The sequence below is a fragment of the Hippocampus comes genome, unplaced genomic scaffold, assembly GCF_001891065.2.
Source record: "Hippocampus comes isolate QL1 unplaced genomic scaffold, H_comes_QL1_v1.1 scaffold141, whole genome shotgun sequence".
NCBI classification, from domain to species: Eukaryota; Metazoa; Chordata; class Actinopteri; order Syngnathiformes; family Syngnathidae; genus Hippocampus; species Hippocampus comes.
This window is the reverse complement of record NW_017805141.1, coordinates 24,028-41,810: the sequence shown is the minus strand read 5'-3', so window position 1 is coordinate 41,810 and position 17,783 is coordinate 24,028. Positions and strand designations below refer to the sequence as shown.

The window sequence follows — 17,783 nt, the reverse complement described above, 5'->3', positions numbered from 1 at the left end:
GAGCTTCTCAGGCTCCCTGGTTGGTCCCCAAACTCTGGAATTCACTTCCAACCAACATCCGAAATATTGATTCTCTTCCCACATTCAAATCCCATCTCAAAACCCACCTATTCAAAATCGCATGATCAATTTAAATTAGTCTCTTCTTTTATTATTTAGAATTTTATCTGTGATTTTATTGTTCTTCTTCCTGACTGTAAAGTGTCCTCGAGTGTTTTGAAAGGCGCTTATAAAAAATGCATTATTATTTTTCATACTTCCTGCACACTCTCTGACTATGAGGGCGCCACTGACAACTGCTGTGGTGGGTGTGCAATTACACGTTATTCTATTCTCTTCGGCAAAAGGCATGTTGCCCAGAGTCAACACACGCCTAACCTGGCATCGCATCGCGCCCCCACTATATCAGAAGACTTGGGGAGATATTGCAATACTTTAGATATGGGGCTTTTGCTTTTCCGTAGTTAAACGTTTCAAATAATGGTATGTCTTGGGAATTGTAGTTTAGATGTGAGTTGATACAAATGCGTAGAACGTTGACAACAATAACACTGACTTCATTTCCCACAATTCATATCGCTCGACGTTTTTTTTTTTTTTAGCGTCAGCACTCATGTCGTGGGGCACGTCCGCCTCAGTAGTCAATAACAAACGTCGACGTTTTTGATTGCGTTTTCTGCATTTGTAATTCGAACCACGAAACATTATTGTTTTTATGAAGAATGGAACCACATTGGAATGACTCCAAATTATCAGCGTGTGCAGGGTGAATTTAGTTAGAAGTCTAAAACTGACATTTGGATATCCTTCCTCACGATGTATACTTTACTATCTGGATTATATAAGTACATGTTTCAAAAGGACGAATACTGCATTTTAATCCTTGGATTGGATAATGCTGGTAAAACGGTGTGTTTCGCCCAATTTGTCTGGTATGCTGTTATTGTGAGGTTCGCCAATTGGTTGTTCACGTCCCCTTGTGATGTTTACTTTGATTGTCTTAGTTTACCTCGGTAAAGTTGAGGCGTACAGCCCTGTTAGTTGTCCTTATAATGGGGATTAAAAGGCGAACTTGTTTCGCTTTCTTGTCTATGCTTGTCCCAGTTAAACGTCGACAACCAAGTCAAGTACCCGTGTTGGATATCGTTTATGTTTGCTCATCATTGGGGCCGGCTCTTCCACTACTACTTTAATGTTATTACCTGCGCCAACATTAATCGTGGCTAGAGGTTCTTTTAGTTCGATTGCAGGTGAGTCGACCTATTTCACAGAAATAATAGAACCAAATTCCACTAAAATAAGTGGCGAGCAGACCAGAGTCTAGATCCAGAAGTTTACTTCGGTTTGCAAGTGCGACAAGTGAAGGAGGCGACCGGATAAGGCAGATTTTAACGACGACGTAACGTGTGCGCGGTGGTTGACACACAACCTGTAAATGTACATGATTACGAGTAGTGGCAGTCATATCTTGAACTGGCCTCCTTTGCAAATTTACTCCCTTTGAACCCTCATTCCTAAACACAAACACAACAGAGGAAAATACAGTATATTTCATTTGAAGTCGATTGAGTTATAGGCAAATAAGAATACAACAAACAATGTGAATAATTTTCGAATGGAAAAATACAAATTTAAAGGAATCCGATTGCAAGAATAAGATATATGTACTGTAGAGGTAGATGCTCTGCACCATTTTCATTGGCAAAAAGTACTACTAAATATTTGAGGAGTTCTTCTGATGTTAAGTAAAAATGCAATGCGATTTTCATGTGGAACATGCATGAATTGAGATTGTAAATCATCATGTATTATTAATTTGACTATCACTACGGGCATTTTGTCAAGAAACAGTAAAACATTTACATGCACATTGATTAATGTACTGTTTCATATTTAGTAGGCTTTTAGTAGCCTTTCCAACTGCTTTGCTGCCATGGCATTGCAAATGAGAATCTTTTCTAAAATTGCTTTACCCGGATAAATTAAGACTAAATGGATCATAGTGCCACTGACATTTTAGCTTAAATAAATTAAGATACCACTGATATATTTATAGGAATACTAACTTACTCTTACTATGACATCATGTCAACTCATTAGAACAAAAACAGAACATACAACTTCCAATTGTTGATTGCCAAAAACAAGCACTCTGTCACGGTTCAATTTGTGTTTTGAGTTACCAGAGACAAATTACTCATGTAGTTTAATTTACTTGTCTCACACAGAGGATTCTGATTCTCATTATACTGTCAGAGATGAAAGTCCTCCGGATTTTCCCGGAATTCCGGGTTTTTCAAATTTTTATTAAAATTTCTCCGGAGAATTGAGGAAAATAAAATTAATCCGGATATTAGTTGACAACATTGGACGAAGACGCGTTTGAGTTCGTTGCATTGCTTTCACGAGCTTAGCCATATTGAGACACTAACACTAGTAACAGTAAAGAGATTTTTGTTTGTGTAATAACGACAGAAGACATGATGGCGTTTGACTAATGGTTTAGTAGAACGAATGGCAACTCGCAACAACAGTAGCAAGCGTCATTTTGCCTCTTGGGTTATACCATCTCAACTAGAACGTGGGGGATAGTCCCCAAACAATTTTCGTCTCTTTATAAACACACCTGCTAAACTCCAGTGGAACGAATAAAAGACGCCGTGGACAAGACAGTTGTCGTAAAAAATATATTTAGCCAAAAAGGGAAAAACACAGATTGGCAGAAAATCGTGTCCGTCCGACTTCGAGTGTCGTCTCGGCTAACTTAGCTTAGCTGTTGTCGTGTGTGACGTCATTTGCGTCGGCGCTGATTGGTTGAAATCAAAAGACGCGCTTCCGTACATGTTCGCGCTGAAACACACACAGCAGAGAGCAGCGGACTATCTACTGCTGAGGCTCGCTTAGCTTGAGTGGAGTCGCCACAACAGCAATACCCTTGCCTCGCATTCTCATGGCCTCGCCATATCTTGGAGATTTCGAAATTTCGGCCAGAACGGAAGCCATAAAGGGTACACGTGCGCACACAAAAGAAAGATTAATCATTGAATGTTGAGTATTTGAATAGCGTTTTGTGTAAACTAATTCACGCTTGATCGGCCAAGTGCGTGTGCGCGCGTGTGTGTGTGTGTGTGTGTGTGTGTGTGTGTGTGTGTATATATATATATATACGCGCACACACACAGACACACACACATTTATTTATTTGTTTATTTTTTCCGGAATTTTCAGAAAAGTCCACTTTCATCTCTGTACTGTTCATTCAGTGGCCCTGACATCCTTGTCTCCAAAATGATTAAATAATTATTATGAAATATTTCAACAAAAAATAGCCTCACAAATAAAAAGTATGGTATTTATTCTGAAAGCTGAGTGCAAGCTTTCAATGTAATTTTAATAGTTGACTGAAACTATATAATTGTATTCACCTCTAAAGCTGACAGTGTATTTTGTTTTTGTTTTTTTTGTCCACCTCTTATGGTTTTGCAACATATCCACTGGATTATGTGACTGTGGTGTCATGGTAAATATGGACTATAAATGGTCTTGTTTAACTCCTATATGTGTTATAACTGTTTCTTTGTAGACCTTTTTGGAACAAACCAAAACAAAGTTCAGCAAGAACTATAAGGGAATTAATTTGTCCAAGATCACAAGTACAGTTGGACTGAACAGTAAGTGAGTTTTGCTGTGTGTGTGTTTGCATTTATGTTGACTATAGTCTAGTTTTCAGTTACTGCTAAATTATTAGTGCTATTTGAATCTTTTACAGTTGGAACTATTGATGTGGGCAAGGCTCGTTTAATGTTTTGGGATCTGGGAGGTCAAGAGGAGCTTCAGTCTCTTTGGGATAAAGTAAGTACTGTACTTTCTAGCAATAATAACTACCAATTGTGCTGTCTATGAAAATGTTTTTTTTTTTTTTAATTACGCCATCTCCCTGAAATCCTGCTATTTAAATTTATTCAAGTTCAAAGGTATCTGCTGATGTTAAATGCAATGCATCCAATACAGTTGACAAGGGCTGCAACTACTGAATATTTTGGTATTCGGATGTCCAACTGAAAATTTTATTGAGTAATTGGGTATTTGGATAAAAAAAAATGCTATGTTATAAATACAGAAGACAAAACATGGTGACGTGTCATTTTTGGATTAGTGGTGCAAGCATATCCCCTGGAGAGCCATGGGGAATAAAAGTGAGTCAAGCTAATGTTTATCAATTAAAATCTAATATAGAGCAACCTAGAAACCATTAAGATTTCGAAAAGCCTCTCAGAATGCATTGTCTTTTCATGTCTTGGTGACTTATTACAGAAAACGGATCAGACATTACAGAAATTGCACGTATACTGCTCATTTCCTCATTCTCTTTTAAATTAGCCATGGAAATGCTACTCTATCCATCCATCCATTTTCAAACCTGCTTATCCTCATGAGGGTTGCGGGGCATGCTGGAGCTTATCCCAGCTGTCCTCAGGCAGTAGGTGGGGGACACCTTGAACAGATTGCCAGCCAGTCACAAGGCACACACACAGACAACCATCCGCACTCACAGTCACACCTAGGGACAATTTAGAGTGTTCCATTAACCTGCCAGGCATGTTTTTGCAATGTGGGAGGACACCGGAGTACCTGCAGGAAACCCACGCAGGCACGGGTAGAACATGCAAACTCCACACAGGAAGGCCGGAGCCAGAATCGAATCCCGCACCTCCGCACTGTGAGGCCGACGTGCTCAGTAGTCACCCACCCTGCCGCCAGAAATGCTATTTGTTTTGTAATATTTTAAGAGGTTGAAGTGGGCCGAAGTAGAGATGTCCGCATACATTTTGGGGCCACAGTTTTGACATAATTAGTGATGTGTATACCATGATTTTGAAAGGTCAAATAGTCTCCGGTCCCTACTGTGACTCCCACCAATACATGGTCATGGCCATATTGCTCTTTTCCAGTCGGTGGTTTGAAAGTCCTTAGTTTTTGTTTGTTTTTAATTGATTCTCCAAATCAAATTAATATAATTGAAAATACAAGTTAATTGATTCTCCAAATCAAATTAATATAATTGAAAATACAAGCTAAAATAATAGTCCGGATTAAAACAAACAAACAACAAATTGAGTTTGATAATGAACAATTTGACCATCCTGGCTCAAGAGTCCCTTTAAATTTAATTTGTGCATAGCAGAACACTATTTTCCTTACAAGAAACATGAGTGAGATTTTACATAAATATTTCTCCGTATTTTGGTCTATGAGAAGTGACGTTACAATTTCAGTGAGCCATGGCATTCTGATTAATACTGCATTTGTGGAAGATGAGAAGAAGCAAAGTCTGCCCATTTTTTAAGCCATTTCAGGGGGCAGCCATTTTGCTACATGCTGTCGACTGAAATTGACATCACAGTTGCTCAGGGCTTAGGTAACGACCATCGTGGCTTGCTTGTTTTCTAAAGCTAAGCCATAATTGGTTCTTATCTGAGCCCTGAGCAACTGTGATATCATTTTCAGCTGACAGCAAGTGGGAAAATGGTTGCCCCCTGAGAAGGACAAAAAAGGGTAAAAAGGGTGGATTTTCCTGTTCAACTCATATTCCACAAACACAACATTAATCGGAATGCCGTCTTTAGACTGATGGGCTGCATTGAACTTGTCGAGAAATATTTGGGGTTGACTTTGGCCTTCTTGCTGTGTTGGTGGCATGTTACTGTCGGTTAGCTTGGCTTCTTTCTGAGTGTACACGTATACAAGCAAGTACTCGAGGCAGTTTTTTGTTGTTGTTTTTTTTTTTTTTTTGTTTTTTTTTAACGGAGAGACCGGAATTACTCAAGGAGCCCTTTCAGCCCTATAATTGACTGATATGTCATGTTTTCAGTGTCTTATGAAGTTACTGAAGGAAAAGTTAGAGATATGAATTCCATTTTGGCTCACATATCTTGCATGTTTTTCTTCTGCTATTTAAATGCGCAAACAGTAAATAAAGCTCTTCAAAGTAGTCTTGATTTAATTTAAAACTACTTCGTGAAAGGTCAGTTGAGGCAAAAGGAATGCACGATTTTGCTGCAAGTGGAAGACGTGCTGTTGATTCAATCTCAATTAGTTTACAATCTTACAAACATGACGTCAGTGATAGAAATGACATGCACGCGACGGCAACTCCTCTGGACAGCATAATTTTTCTTAATAGTGGCTTAGAAACAGGAGTTCAGAACATTCAGAGAACGGGAAGGATTCCCATTCATTAAGCATTGTTTATTTTCCATTTAGTACTATGCAGAGTCCCATGGAATTATCTATGTGATAGACTCAACTGATGAAGAACGACTTTCGGAATCAAAGGAAGCCTTTGGTAAGTCATTCGACACACAGCCTGGGTTTCCAGCCTACTTTTATATGCCTATGCAATTTATTTTTCTGATTGGGTTAACCTGGATTCCCGGGTATTGTATTTCATTCCTTGAATGAAGAGTCAAAACGCAAAAGCGGACATCTAATTTTTTTTTTTTAGTTGAGTAAAACGATTTTTTTTTTGATTCCAATAGCAAATACTGTTTCTTTAGCAGGGGTGGTCAACCCGCGGCTCGTGAGCCGCATGCAGCTGGTTCAATGCGGCTCCCGGGCTTTCACATGACAAGCGTCGAAAATGCCTCGGCGGTGGCGCTGCCATTCAAACAAGGGCACTAAGTACAGCAGAACTTACGATGTCAGCCTATCATCCATCCCGTTACTTGATTGACATACAGGGCAACCAGTCAGATGACAATCGAATCACCGCTCATGCGCAAACAACGGCGCTAAGCTTGTCAGCGAATTACCTCTGATTATAAGGCAGAGGTGCCCAGTACGTCGATCGCGATGGAACAGTAGTCCGCGTGCGTGCGCGTGTAACCTTGCACGTGCACGATCGGGTCAATCACGGGAGGTTGGCCACTTCAAAAGTTGATCTTCGGGTCCAAAAAGTTTACCCTATGTGGCAAGCTGACCCAAGTAGTAAGTAGGTGCTGCAGCTCGCATGCAGACAGTGTCTGCTTCAAGTGGCAACAACGGAAGACGAGCCAGATTTGAGGCGGATTGTTCAAGGGAAGGAATGCTAGAGGTCCCGGCGCGAACCAACATGCATTGTGTGCGTGTGTGTGTGTGTGTGTGTGTGTGTGTGTGTGTACACCCCCATTTTTATGCATACATTATCAACATGCTGACAGAAAAAAAAATGGAGAAACAATCGAATCTTAAAGGAAAGACAATACCATTGTTTATATCCAGCCCAACACCCAAAGGAATGGAAATGTTCTATTACGCTTCCATTTGCCAGTCAGACAAGCACAGGGCTCAGCATTGGCAGGCATTGGGTTCCCATTCCATCATATCTATTATTTCATTGGGCCTAAGTGTAAAATCTGAAATATTTTGACATATAAATGTTAGAAATATTGAAGCATGGGTTTCCTCTAATATATATTTGATTTGTAGTATTTGTTTTGATGGAAATGTTCCGCAAAATTCCGCAGCTTGAGCTGAATAGTGTGACAATAAAGGTTCAGCTTTTAATATTTGATTTGTGGTTACCACAGCATATCTTGTTTTGTTGTTGTCGGCCTTCCCCCACCCCCCCCCCCCCTCCCCTTTATACAGTGGTACCTCTACTTACGAAATTAATTGGTTCTGGAAGAAATTTCTTAACTAGAAAACTTTGTTAGTAGAGACCCGTTTTCCATGTAAATGCCCTAATTCGTTCCACCCCCCCAATAAAAAAAAAATTCTGACAAAAGTGTTTCCTAAAGCATAAAAATGCATCAAAATATGCAACAAATATATGTTACAATCACATTATTGCACAATAAATGAGAGTTGTGCATAATGTAAAAACCAAAGAATAAAGAATCAAAATGGTGGTCATTTAAATTTTAACTGCGTCCTCATCGTTTTTTGCCCTCTTTAGTCCATGTTCTCTCTAAGAAGTGGTTTTTACCTGACGTTTTGTAAAGAACTGATACAAGGACGTTTGCTATTGTCGGCTTTTAACAGTCCTTTGGAAATGTCCAAGGCAAAAAACATCAGCATAGTGAGCGATCGTCCAACTGGTGAAAACATTTTTTCTGAGTGATTCACATTTACGTAGAACAATCGAAACACCTCTTGGGCGAAAGACGACGACACTGCATAGACACCTATCTATCTATCTACACACACAGACAGGTACGGAAGAGGTCCCTCTTAGCCAACGATGTTTGGTAATAGCCAGTGGCAGAGCAGCTATATAAGTCTGTTGCGTTCAGTAAACTCGGAGCTGCGAGTACCATCCCATACATACTGTACTTTGACTTTGAATCTTGAAATTTCTTTCGGAACAAGAGGCAATATTTTCCTGTTGAAACGTTTCATAAATTGAAAATTTCGTATGAAAAGACGTTCGTACGTAGAAGTACCACTGTACCACCAAACAGTTCTCACAATCTAGCGACAAAATATCCTTTTCTCATTGGAATCAATCACAAAGAGAGCATTTTACGGTGTCTGTGAAGTCATTTTAAAAGGGTAAGAAAAAAAGACATGGACATGGGAGTCTCACCTACACAAATTGATCATTGATCTTTGAGGTTTTGAACTGGTTCTTTTTTTTCAACAGTTCTTGCTTCTGTCATTTCTCGGGTAATGCTGAATGTTTTGCAAAGTATAGCTTGAGAATTGCAAAAACAGAATACAGCCTCCCCCCAAAAAAAAACAAGGCCATCTACATCCAATCTTTGAACACGTTGTGCCTAAACTGCCATATTTTAAATTTACATCGATAAATCTGGGAGGTTTTGATGTTGTGAAGATCTATATTTAGAAATCCTGCCATTGTATGCACAAATGAGACATGACTTGAGATCTTAAATTTTTTGGTAACTCATTCCAACGTGAATTTGTATGTTTCAGGACATGATTGTTAGTTCATAGCTTTTACTCTAGTCATCGAATTTCATGATGAGGGAAGGCACAACCCAACCCAATGATAGCAAATTTGTAATTGAATTTGCATAATTTCTTCACATAAGATCATCATTTCTCCCATTTCAGCAGCAGTAATGTTTTTTTCTTATATTTTGAGAGAAACATGCAGCTTTTGATTGTGATCTACAAAGCAATTTAACATGATCAGGATATTATGGCAAGTATCAGTGCAGCTGAAGCAGTTCTAGAACAAATTATTAAAAACCACAGACATGTAACACTCACAAGTCATCCAAATAAAGGCCTTCACTGTACACTTACACGTTTTACCGACTCCCAAAAAATTAACAATATCACACTTCTATCACCCTACCACTTAACACAAACAAAAAGTGCAATTATGCTTCTCAGACAACTTTCTAAACATTTTGTGAACTTTGACCTGGCTCTTTTCATTCGGAACATGATGATCTTTTCTTTCTTATGATTGTGGCCAACTTCACTTGGCTGTTCCCTTTTCAACTTTCTCTACTTCCCGTTTTAACTTGACTTAAATACCATCGTTATTTTCACTTTGCTCTCTCCTGCTGTAAGTATCCAAAACGCTGTCTTCATACCAAACCTTATCCATTATTCTATTTGTCATTTTTACACATAGTTCTTGGAGTGTCGGTTGAAATAATGAAGCTTTACCGGTGGTAGGAAGTTTCTTTTTAGTTCTTTTAGGTGCCGTACAAAACGTCTCACACCGTAAGAGCTAGAAAAATGAAACAAACATGGCACCAGGAGTCGTGCTTATCTCCACTTATGTAAAGATTAAGCATTTATTCTAATCACAAACATAACTCTGTAGACAGCAAAATAAGACTTCCACCTAACAGGAAATAAACAGGAAAGGTCTGATATTGCAGTTGCACTCTTATGTGTTCAGCTGGCCAGAGAAATCATATTTTATTATCCTCACATTTAGATTTTTATTTTGGAAGGACATTGGCTCTCTACAAGTTTCCAGTCCTTGTTAATTTCTTTTTAGGATCCTTTTTATCTGCGGTTTTACTGCTTTTATCCCCATTTTGCAAATTTGAGAGTAAGCGATTCACCTCGGGTGACTATAATGTGTTCCCTCACTTGTTAAATGGGAACCGGGCCCCTGCCGAGATAAGTGAAAAACCATGATGGAACGTAGTGCCCCCCCCACTCCAGGAATTTTTGTGTAAGTATATGTGGATACCAGCATGTTTAAAAGATGTAAACAGTATTTATACTTTACATATTTGAGACAAAGACTACAGCAGCACACGTATTTACTTCAGAGATGAAAGTCCTCCGGATTTTCCCGGAATTCCGGATTCTCAAATTTTAATGAAAATTTCTCCGGAGAATTGAGGAAAAATTGCCTAAAATTAATCCGGATATTAGTTGACGACATTGAACGAACACGCGTTTGAGTTCGTTGTTTTGCTTTCACGAGCGTAGCCATGTTGAGGTACTAACCCTAGTAACAGTAAAGAGATTTAGCAACCCCAGTGGAACGAATAAAAGACGCCGTGGACAAGACAGTTGTTGTCGTAAAAAATATATTTGGACAAAAAGGGAAACACACAGATTTGCAGAAAAACGTGTCCGTCCGACTTCGAGTGTCGTCTCGGCTCGCTTTGTTTAGCTGTTGTCGTATGTCGTGTGTGACGTCGGTTGCGTCGACGCTGATTGGTTGAAATCAAAAGACACGCTCGCTTGACGCACGCACAGCAGAGAGCAGCGGACTATCTACTGCTGAGGCGCACTTAGCTCGAGTGGCGTCGCCACAACAGTAATACCCTCACCTCGCATTCTCATGGCCTCGCCATATCTCGGAGATTTCGAAATTTCGGCGAGAACGGAAGCCACATTTTTTTTTTCCGGAATTTTCAGGAAAGTCCACGTTCATCTCTGTTACTTAAATCTTTTATTATCAACAATTACAAAGTAATTAACATTTCCTTCTGATAGAGACAAAGAGACTTGTGTTCCTCTCACTTTACACTCTGACAGTGTAGCTGTTAGCCTCCAGCTAGTTGCTGGCCAGCTATCCCAGCGCAGCAGATGTGTTTATGATAAGACAATTAATCAGTATTGATGAAGAGGAGGCAAAGAGAGATGTGTTGCTTTTTTTGGACAAGCCCAATCACCCCACATTCACTCTTTAAGCGACGGTTTATGTGAATATATATTAATATATCGATAGCTCTATGTAAATGCAGATTTTAAGTATGGACAACACACCACCGCCCTTTCTCACTTTGCTTGTTAGGGACTAGTTTAAGCAAGACCACTCAGTCTGACAGCTTTAAAGACCACTCCGTCTGTTCCTAGGTTGCGCAAGCACTCATCCGCAGCTTTAAGAATTCTCTCCTCACCAAGAGTCGTCCTCCCCCCTTCGGTTTCGCATCAACCCTCAGCCTCCAGATGAAGAGCCAAAGCCCAGTCCCGAAAAGGGTATTACAGCGGTGGCCACGGGCTTTTCTGGTCTTCGACTCATCCTCTGGAGGCATCGGGTATCTTGCGATCCCGGCCAATGCACCAAGAAATGTCAAAGTAAGCAATGAGACATTCATAATAAAAACAATGAGGAGAGAAGACACTCGATTCTGGTACCAATCTCGTGAGGGGGAATGGACAGAAGCGGTAGGTTTTAGTTCTCTGCATGTCACCCACTGATCTCCCCCCTCGCCCTCTCATTTATTTCTCATTGGGAGTCTATTACACGGGTGTGTCCAACCTCAGGTTGTTTGACTCTGTGTGTGTATGTGAGTGAAAATTACATACGTGTGTGCAATCATTACAAAAACACCAAGTTGCAGGTGGTGTTGACAGCACATTCATGTCTGACCTTGCTCTTGTCTTATTACCTTATATCTGTGCAACCACATTCTCTGAAAGGTGCTTGTGTCCCCTAACTGTCACAGAGTGCACAAAGCATTCTTTATTCCAAGTATGAGTGTATCTTTATTAAAAGCATAAGTATGTCTTTATTAAGTGCATAAGCAATTCTTCATGATTAATATACAAATGTATAACAAAAATACATAATTATTCCTTCAGGTAGCAAATGTAATTAAATGTATTGATTATTGTTTCTGTTAAATTGTGTGCAAAGTGGATTGAGCATATTCGATTATTTGAATTCTGACATACAAAAAAGTAATTGTATAATTGAATGTGAATGTCCGTTAATTGTAATTTGTCATTTCTCACCTCATTGCAGAGAAAATGATCAGCAGTGATGTGTTAGAAGGTGTCCCGCTCCTTGTCCTGGCCAACAAACAGGATGTACTGGTAATGTATAGTTCTGTTCAGTTAAATGCATCCATTAATTCTTATTTGGGGTCAGGTTGCGGGAGCCAAGTAGCTTTATCAGGGAAGCCTAGACTTTCTTCTCCCAAGCCACTTAATCCAACATCCAGTTTGGGGGTCGGGGGGGTGCCAAGGTTTTCCCGCATCAGCAGGGAGACTTAGTCTCTCCAGCGTGCATCCCCAGGGTCTCCTCCCACTATGCAATGTTGATGGTGTACTGCTTCCCCTTCATGAGAATTTCCTCAAAGCTGTTCGGAAGTCGTTTCCATGGCCTCACTGAACTCCTCTTATGCCCATGGTCCACTTGGACCTGCCCGGGACGTTGTTGAAGTTCTTCCAAAGTTGGTAATTGAAACTCCTTCTGACAGGGAATGATACCAGATGTTCCCAAAAGACCCTCATGTTACATTTGGTCCTGCCAGGTCGGCCCACCATATTCCCCCAACATCAAAGATAACACTTCACCAGGTGGTCGTCTGTTGACACCTCCGCCCCTCTTTTCACCCGAGTGTGCAAAACATGTGGCCACAAGTAAATGACACGACCACAAAGTCGATCATCGACCTACGGCCTCGGGGGTCCTGGTGCCAAGTGCTCATCTGCTCACCCTTATACTTGAACAAGTTGTTTGTTCGGAACAATGTATGACAAGCACAGAAGTCCAACAACAGAACACCACTCGGGTTTTGATCAGGAGACCGTTCCTGTCAATCCTGCTTTCCAGGTCTCACTTTAATTACCCACGTGAGCATTGAAGTTCCCCAGCAGAAAGGTAAAATCCCCAGAAGGAACACTCTCCAGGACTCCACAAGGGTGGGTATTCTGAACTGCTTTTTGGTGCATAGGCGCAAACAATAGTCAGGATCCGTCCCCACACCCGAAAGAGGTGGGGCGGCCCTCTCCTCCACTGGGACGAACCCCCCAATTCACAGGCGCAGAAACAGGGATCAGCAAGTACTGTATACCCACAACTGCTCCGCGTAGGCAAGTCCAGTCCCTCTCGAGAGCAGTTGTTCCAGAGCCAAAGTTGTGTCTACAGTGATCCCTCACTTATCGCGGTTAATGGGGACCGAGACCCTGCCGCGCTAAGTGAAAATTCGCGAAGTCGGGTTTGCCCCCCCAGGTATATTTGTGTAAGGGTTTGTGGCTACCAACATTTTTAAAATATGTAAACAGTATTTATACTTTACATATTTGAGACAATGACTATGGCATTACACATATTTACTTAAATCTTTCATTATAAAACCTTAGACAGTAATTAATATTCATCTGCATTGCCTTTTGAGAGAGAGAGAAAGAGACTTGCTCTCGCGTGAACCCCTCCCCCCAGCCAATCAGCTCACGGGATAAATCCACTCGTGCTGTCATTAGTCGATGTCGTGCTGGGAACCAATCAAGTACAGTCATGCACAAAACCTCTGAGTCATTCGGCATTTTTTACAGAGAGCAACCCATGTGGTAAGACACAAGGGAGGTTGCTGGGGAGGGCTGCACAGCCAATCAGCTCACAGGATAAATCCACTCGTGCTGTCCTTGGTTGACGTCGCACTGGGAGCCAATCAAGTACAGCCATGTACAAAACCTTTGAGTCATTCGGCATTTTTTTCTTACAGTACTTTGGGGGGGAAAAAACGCGATGGAGTGAAGCTGCGATAATTGAAGCGCGATATAGCGAGGGAGACCAAATCATTCCTTCATTCATTCATTTTTATGAGATACTTGTCCTCACAAGGGTCATGGCTTGAGCCTATCCCAGCTGTCTTTGGGTAGTAGGCAGGGAACACCCTGAACTGGTTGCCAGCCAATCGCAGGGTATGGATCAAATCAACAAAACGACAAATTTAAATCTGATCGGTGAAAAAAAAAAATCAGCAGTTGCAATGTAGAGTGGATCTCGTCTGCATTCTCCCGAATTCAGCAAACACTTTTGTTTGAGTCTTATGCCTTGTGTCTGCTCCTTCATCAGAACTGTTTGTCCGTGCCAGATATTAAAACAGCTTTCAGTGACTGTGCACCCAAGATTGGCAAGCGAGATTGTTTAGTCCAACCATGCACAGCCCTCACAGGGTGAGTCGGCAAATTCAGTTATGCTGTCTTAGAAAATTATCTTGGAGCTCAATTGTATCTGCAATTCTGATGCAGGGATGGCGTAAATGAAGGCATCGAATGGATGGTGAAGTGTGTGATCAGGAACATTCACAGGCCACCCAGACAGAAGGACATCACATAGAAGGGCTTCGCATCCTTTTTCTCTGATTTTGGACTTTCTCATCAAGAACATTCCTTGTAAACTTTGGAATTCCCTCGTGTGTCTGCTGTGATTCTGAAAAGCTTGATTATATTCTGGTTTAGGACTTGGGGACAGATTGTCTCCGACTGATACAAGGATACTAAACCAAATATGGACATTGTCCTTGCCCACATTTGTAAGATTGTCAAATTCAAATGGCTTTTCAAAGCTTAAACATTCCTAACTGACCTTTGCTCCATCAGAATGAACCACTGTCCGATGCCAGAGACATGTCGTACGTTGAGCTATTGCTAAGTCATTTTCATTGAACCATGATTTAAAAAGGAAAAAAAGGGGAGGTAATTGTGATTCAGTTCAGTCAAGAAAGCCTACAGCAATTTAAATGTGAAATTATAGTTAGATAAATATTTTCAAATGTAAAGATCTGTCACATTTGTCTTTAATATTTCTTTTACTACCATACTCTGTCAGGAGGAAACGACTTGCATAAATCCACTGATCACATTTGTTTACAGATTGAATATTTACTTCGTTTCCCCCCCTTCACATAGAATTGAACTTTCTTTTGGGGATTGGGATTCACTCATGGAACAAGAAACATGGAAAAAGCATGCAAAAACCCAGTTTGTCTGGTGCAATGAAAATTAAAAACTGGCTTGACATCGTTTGTCATGTTAGATGCTTTTTTTTTTTTTTTTTTTTTAATGCAACTGAAGCTCATCAATTTATCAAGTAGAAATTGTAACTTCCTTAGAAGTACTTCTCAAAATTTGTACATTAGAATTTAAGGACAAGTAATGACCAAAGGAATCCCACCACAATTAGAAGCATTTTAGAAATAAAATGCCTTCAGTGACACACTCTTGACAATTAACGATTAAGGTCAAAATTATTTGCCCCTCCAGAACTGTGAACATTTCCCTAAAATAAATAAACAAAAAAAATATATATATATATATTTATATATATGAATTTTTTTTTTTTTTTTTAAAGCCATATCAAGCTATATATTCAATGATACGGCTCTGAGAAGCAGAGTGCTTTTATTTTAATTTGGTATTTTTATTTATTTTTTTTAGTTTTTAATGAGAGGCAGAGTGTATCATTACCAGACCCGTTCTCGGGCACACAGGTCTCCACCCAAAGTGCTTTCATTAATATGTCATGTTGAATTCCTACGGAGCACCTACTAAGGGGGCATGGAAGAAAAAAAAACTTTGCGTTCCCTCCCAAAGTTTGCGAGATAACACAAACTTTTATTTTTTATGCGCGTTGATGTACTTCTGGGTCATCTTCCGAGGAACTGAAAACAACCACCATGGCGTGTTTTCACTCATGAGCAAGTTTCATTGAATTTTACTTTGAAATTGGCTTGATATGCAAAGACATTAAATCTGTTCTTGAGTTTAAATATGGGTTCCAAATAAACAAAATACATCTGAAGCGAGTGCTGAACAAAAGAGGACTCTTCCACCGGAAAATGTTCAATGACTTGGCGGTCCTGTTTGACTTTGTTCACAACTAAGTGCAGCATTCCGGACAGCTACACGGTTACAGACGGATGTACAGTAAGTGCAGAGAACACGGACTTCTTGTCAGGAAAGAGGATGTTGGTCTGGTCCTGAAAGAGTTGGATCCGAGAGGAATGTCGTTAAGGCAAGCAAGACATCTGAGACGATGAAACTACTTCTCTAAAGGGCCAAATTTTATTTGGCACATGGACTCTTATGACAAACTATAAAACGATGGAATTTTGATCGATGGGGCTATTGATGTTTTTTTCATGGAAATGTGGCTCAATGCCTACACAAAAAGTGCTACCCCAAGTTAGTTGTTCTGGATTTTGAACAACTTATTGAATGTATTCAAGAAATGCAGTATATATAATGAATATGAGTCATTTGATATAAAAAGTAGAAAGAAGAATTATACATATATACAAACCGAAAGGTGTATCAATAGATAAGTATCGTACACAAAAGGGTAAAAGTATTTGATGAAATGTAGATTTCTTCCTTTTCTTTGGTATTGGAAATGATCAATGTACATTATTGCACAACAAGGGGTTGGACTAGATAAGTTGTATACTTCTTCCTACTCCTTTGAACATATAACTGTGATGTTGTTTGTATTACTTTTATTTTCCTTTCATAATTTTTGTTTGCATTTTGTCATCTGTTATTGTATGTTTTATATATGTTCAATAAACAAACAAACAAACAATTGGAGATGACTACATATGCAGATGTGTAACACTTTTGAAGACTAATGATATGGAGCCATCACAATGCAAGCATTTGTTGTCTTTGCTGTTTTTATTCTCATATTTGAGCTATAATAGAAAACGTTCGTTTGTGAAAGCATTATTGGTGTAAATAAACTTTCATTCTTGGTTACTGACTTTATCCACAATAACTTACCCAAATTGGATGCGGAATAGTATTCCTGCATACCTGTACACCACCTTGATTGAGATTTCATGCACCTGCCTGAAAAAGATGACTACATAAATGGCACTCCTGACTTTAGTCAGTAGGTGGTGTCTTGTGTTTAAAAAAAAAAAAACGAACGATGTTAGAATGACTTGGAACGAATTGAATAGACGGTCCTGAAAACCTGGACTCCCCCTCACTCACCCATTTTTAATTTCCTTATATTTTATATTGCTATTTATTGATATACTTTTTGTCTTCTACGTTCTCCCTTTCATAATTTTGCTGCTGTAAATTGGGAATGTCCTCATTGTGAGACAAAGGTTTTCTTATCTTAATTTTATTCATTCACAAATTCCCAAAACATCAATCACAAACAGCCTTTACATGTAAATGCAATATAAACTAGAAAAGGACTTATTTTTCTTCGAACAGTGCAAATATTTTGAACAATTTATGACAGGGATGACCAACCTGTGGCTCGTGAGCCGCATGCGGCTCTTTGGCTGGTTCACTGTCGGCTTTAACATGATCAGCGCCGAAAACGCCTCTGCGGTGGCGCTGCCAATCAAACAATGGCTAAGTACAGCAGAATTTACGATGTCAGCCCATCAATCCCGTTACTTGATTGACATACAGGGCAACCAGTCAGATGACAACTGAATTTTGACCTTTACGTCACCACTCATGTGCAAACAACGGCGCTAAGCTAGTCAGCAAATTACATTTGATTTTAAGGCAGGGCTGGCCAATAAATCGATCGTGATCGACCGGGAGCCAGCGGACTGATCCCAAGTCGGCCGCGAGGGATGGGGGGAGGAAATAAGGCGGGG

General features: G+C 40.0%; 1 protein-coding gene across 1 annotated transcript; it reads left to right on the top strand.

Annotated features, from left to right (window-relative positions):
- Positions 1–586: 586 nt before the first annotated feature.
- On the top strand, positions 587–15,182 carry arfrp1 (ADP-ribosylation factor related protein 1). The gene is made up of 7 exons (XM_019867609.1): positions 587–909; positions 3,584–3,671; positions 3,770–3,852; positions 6,265–6,346; positions 12,176–12,246; positions 14,234–14,334; positions 14,410–15,182. The coding sequence occupies exons 1-7, from the start codon at positions 817–819 to the stop codon at positions 14,495–14,497; spliced, it is 606 nt and encodes a 201-aa protein (XP_019723168.1). The 5' UTR covers positions 587–816; the 3' UTR covers positions 14,498–15,182.
- Positions 15,183–17,783: the final 2,601 nt, after the last annotated feature.

Coding starts and splice junctions, on each gene's coding strand:
- arfrp1 (XM_019867609.1), top strand. CDS start 817: ATGTATACTTTACTATCTGGATTATATAAGTACATGTTTCAAAAGGAC. Junction 910..3,583: donor TGGATAATGCTGGTAAAACG/GTGTGTTTCGCC, acceptor GTTTCTTTGTAG/ACCTTTTTGGAACAAACCAA. Junction 12,247..14,233: donor CCAACAAACAGGATGTACTG/GTAATGTATAGT, acceptor CTCCTTCATCAG/AACTGTTTGTCCGTGCCAGA.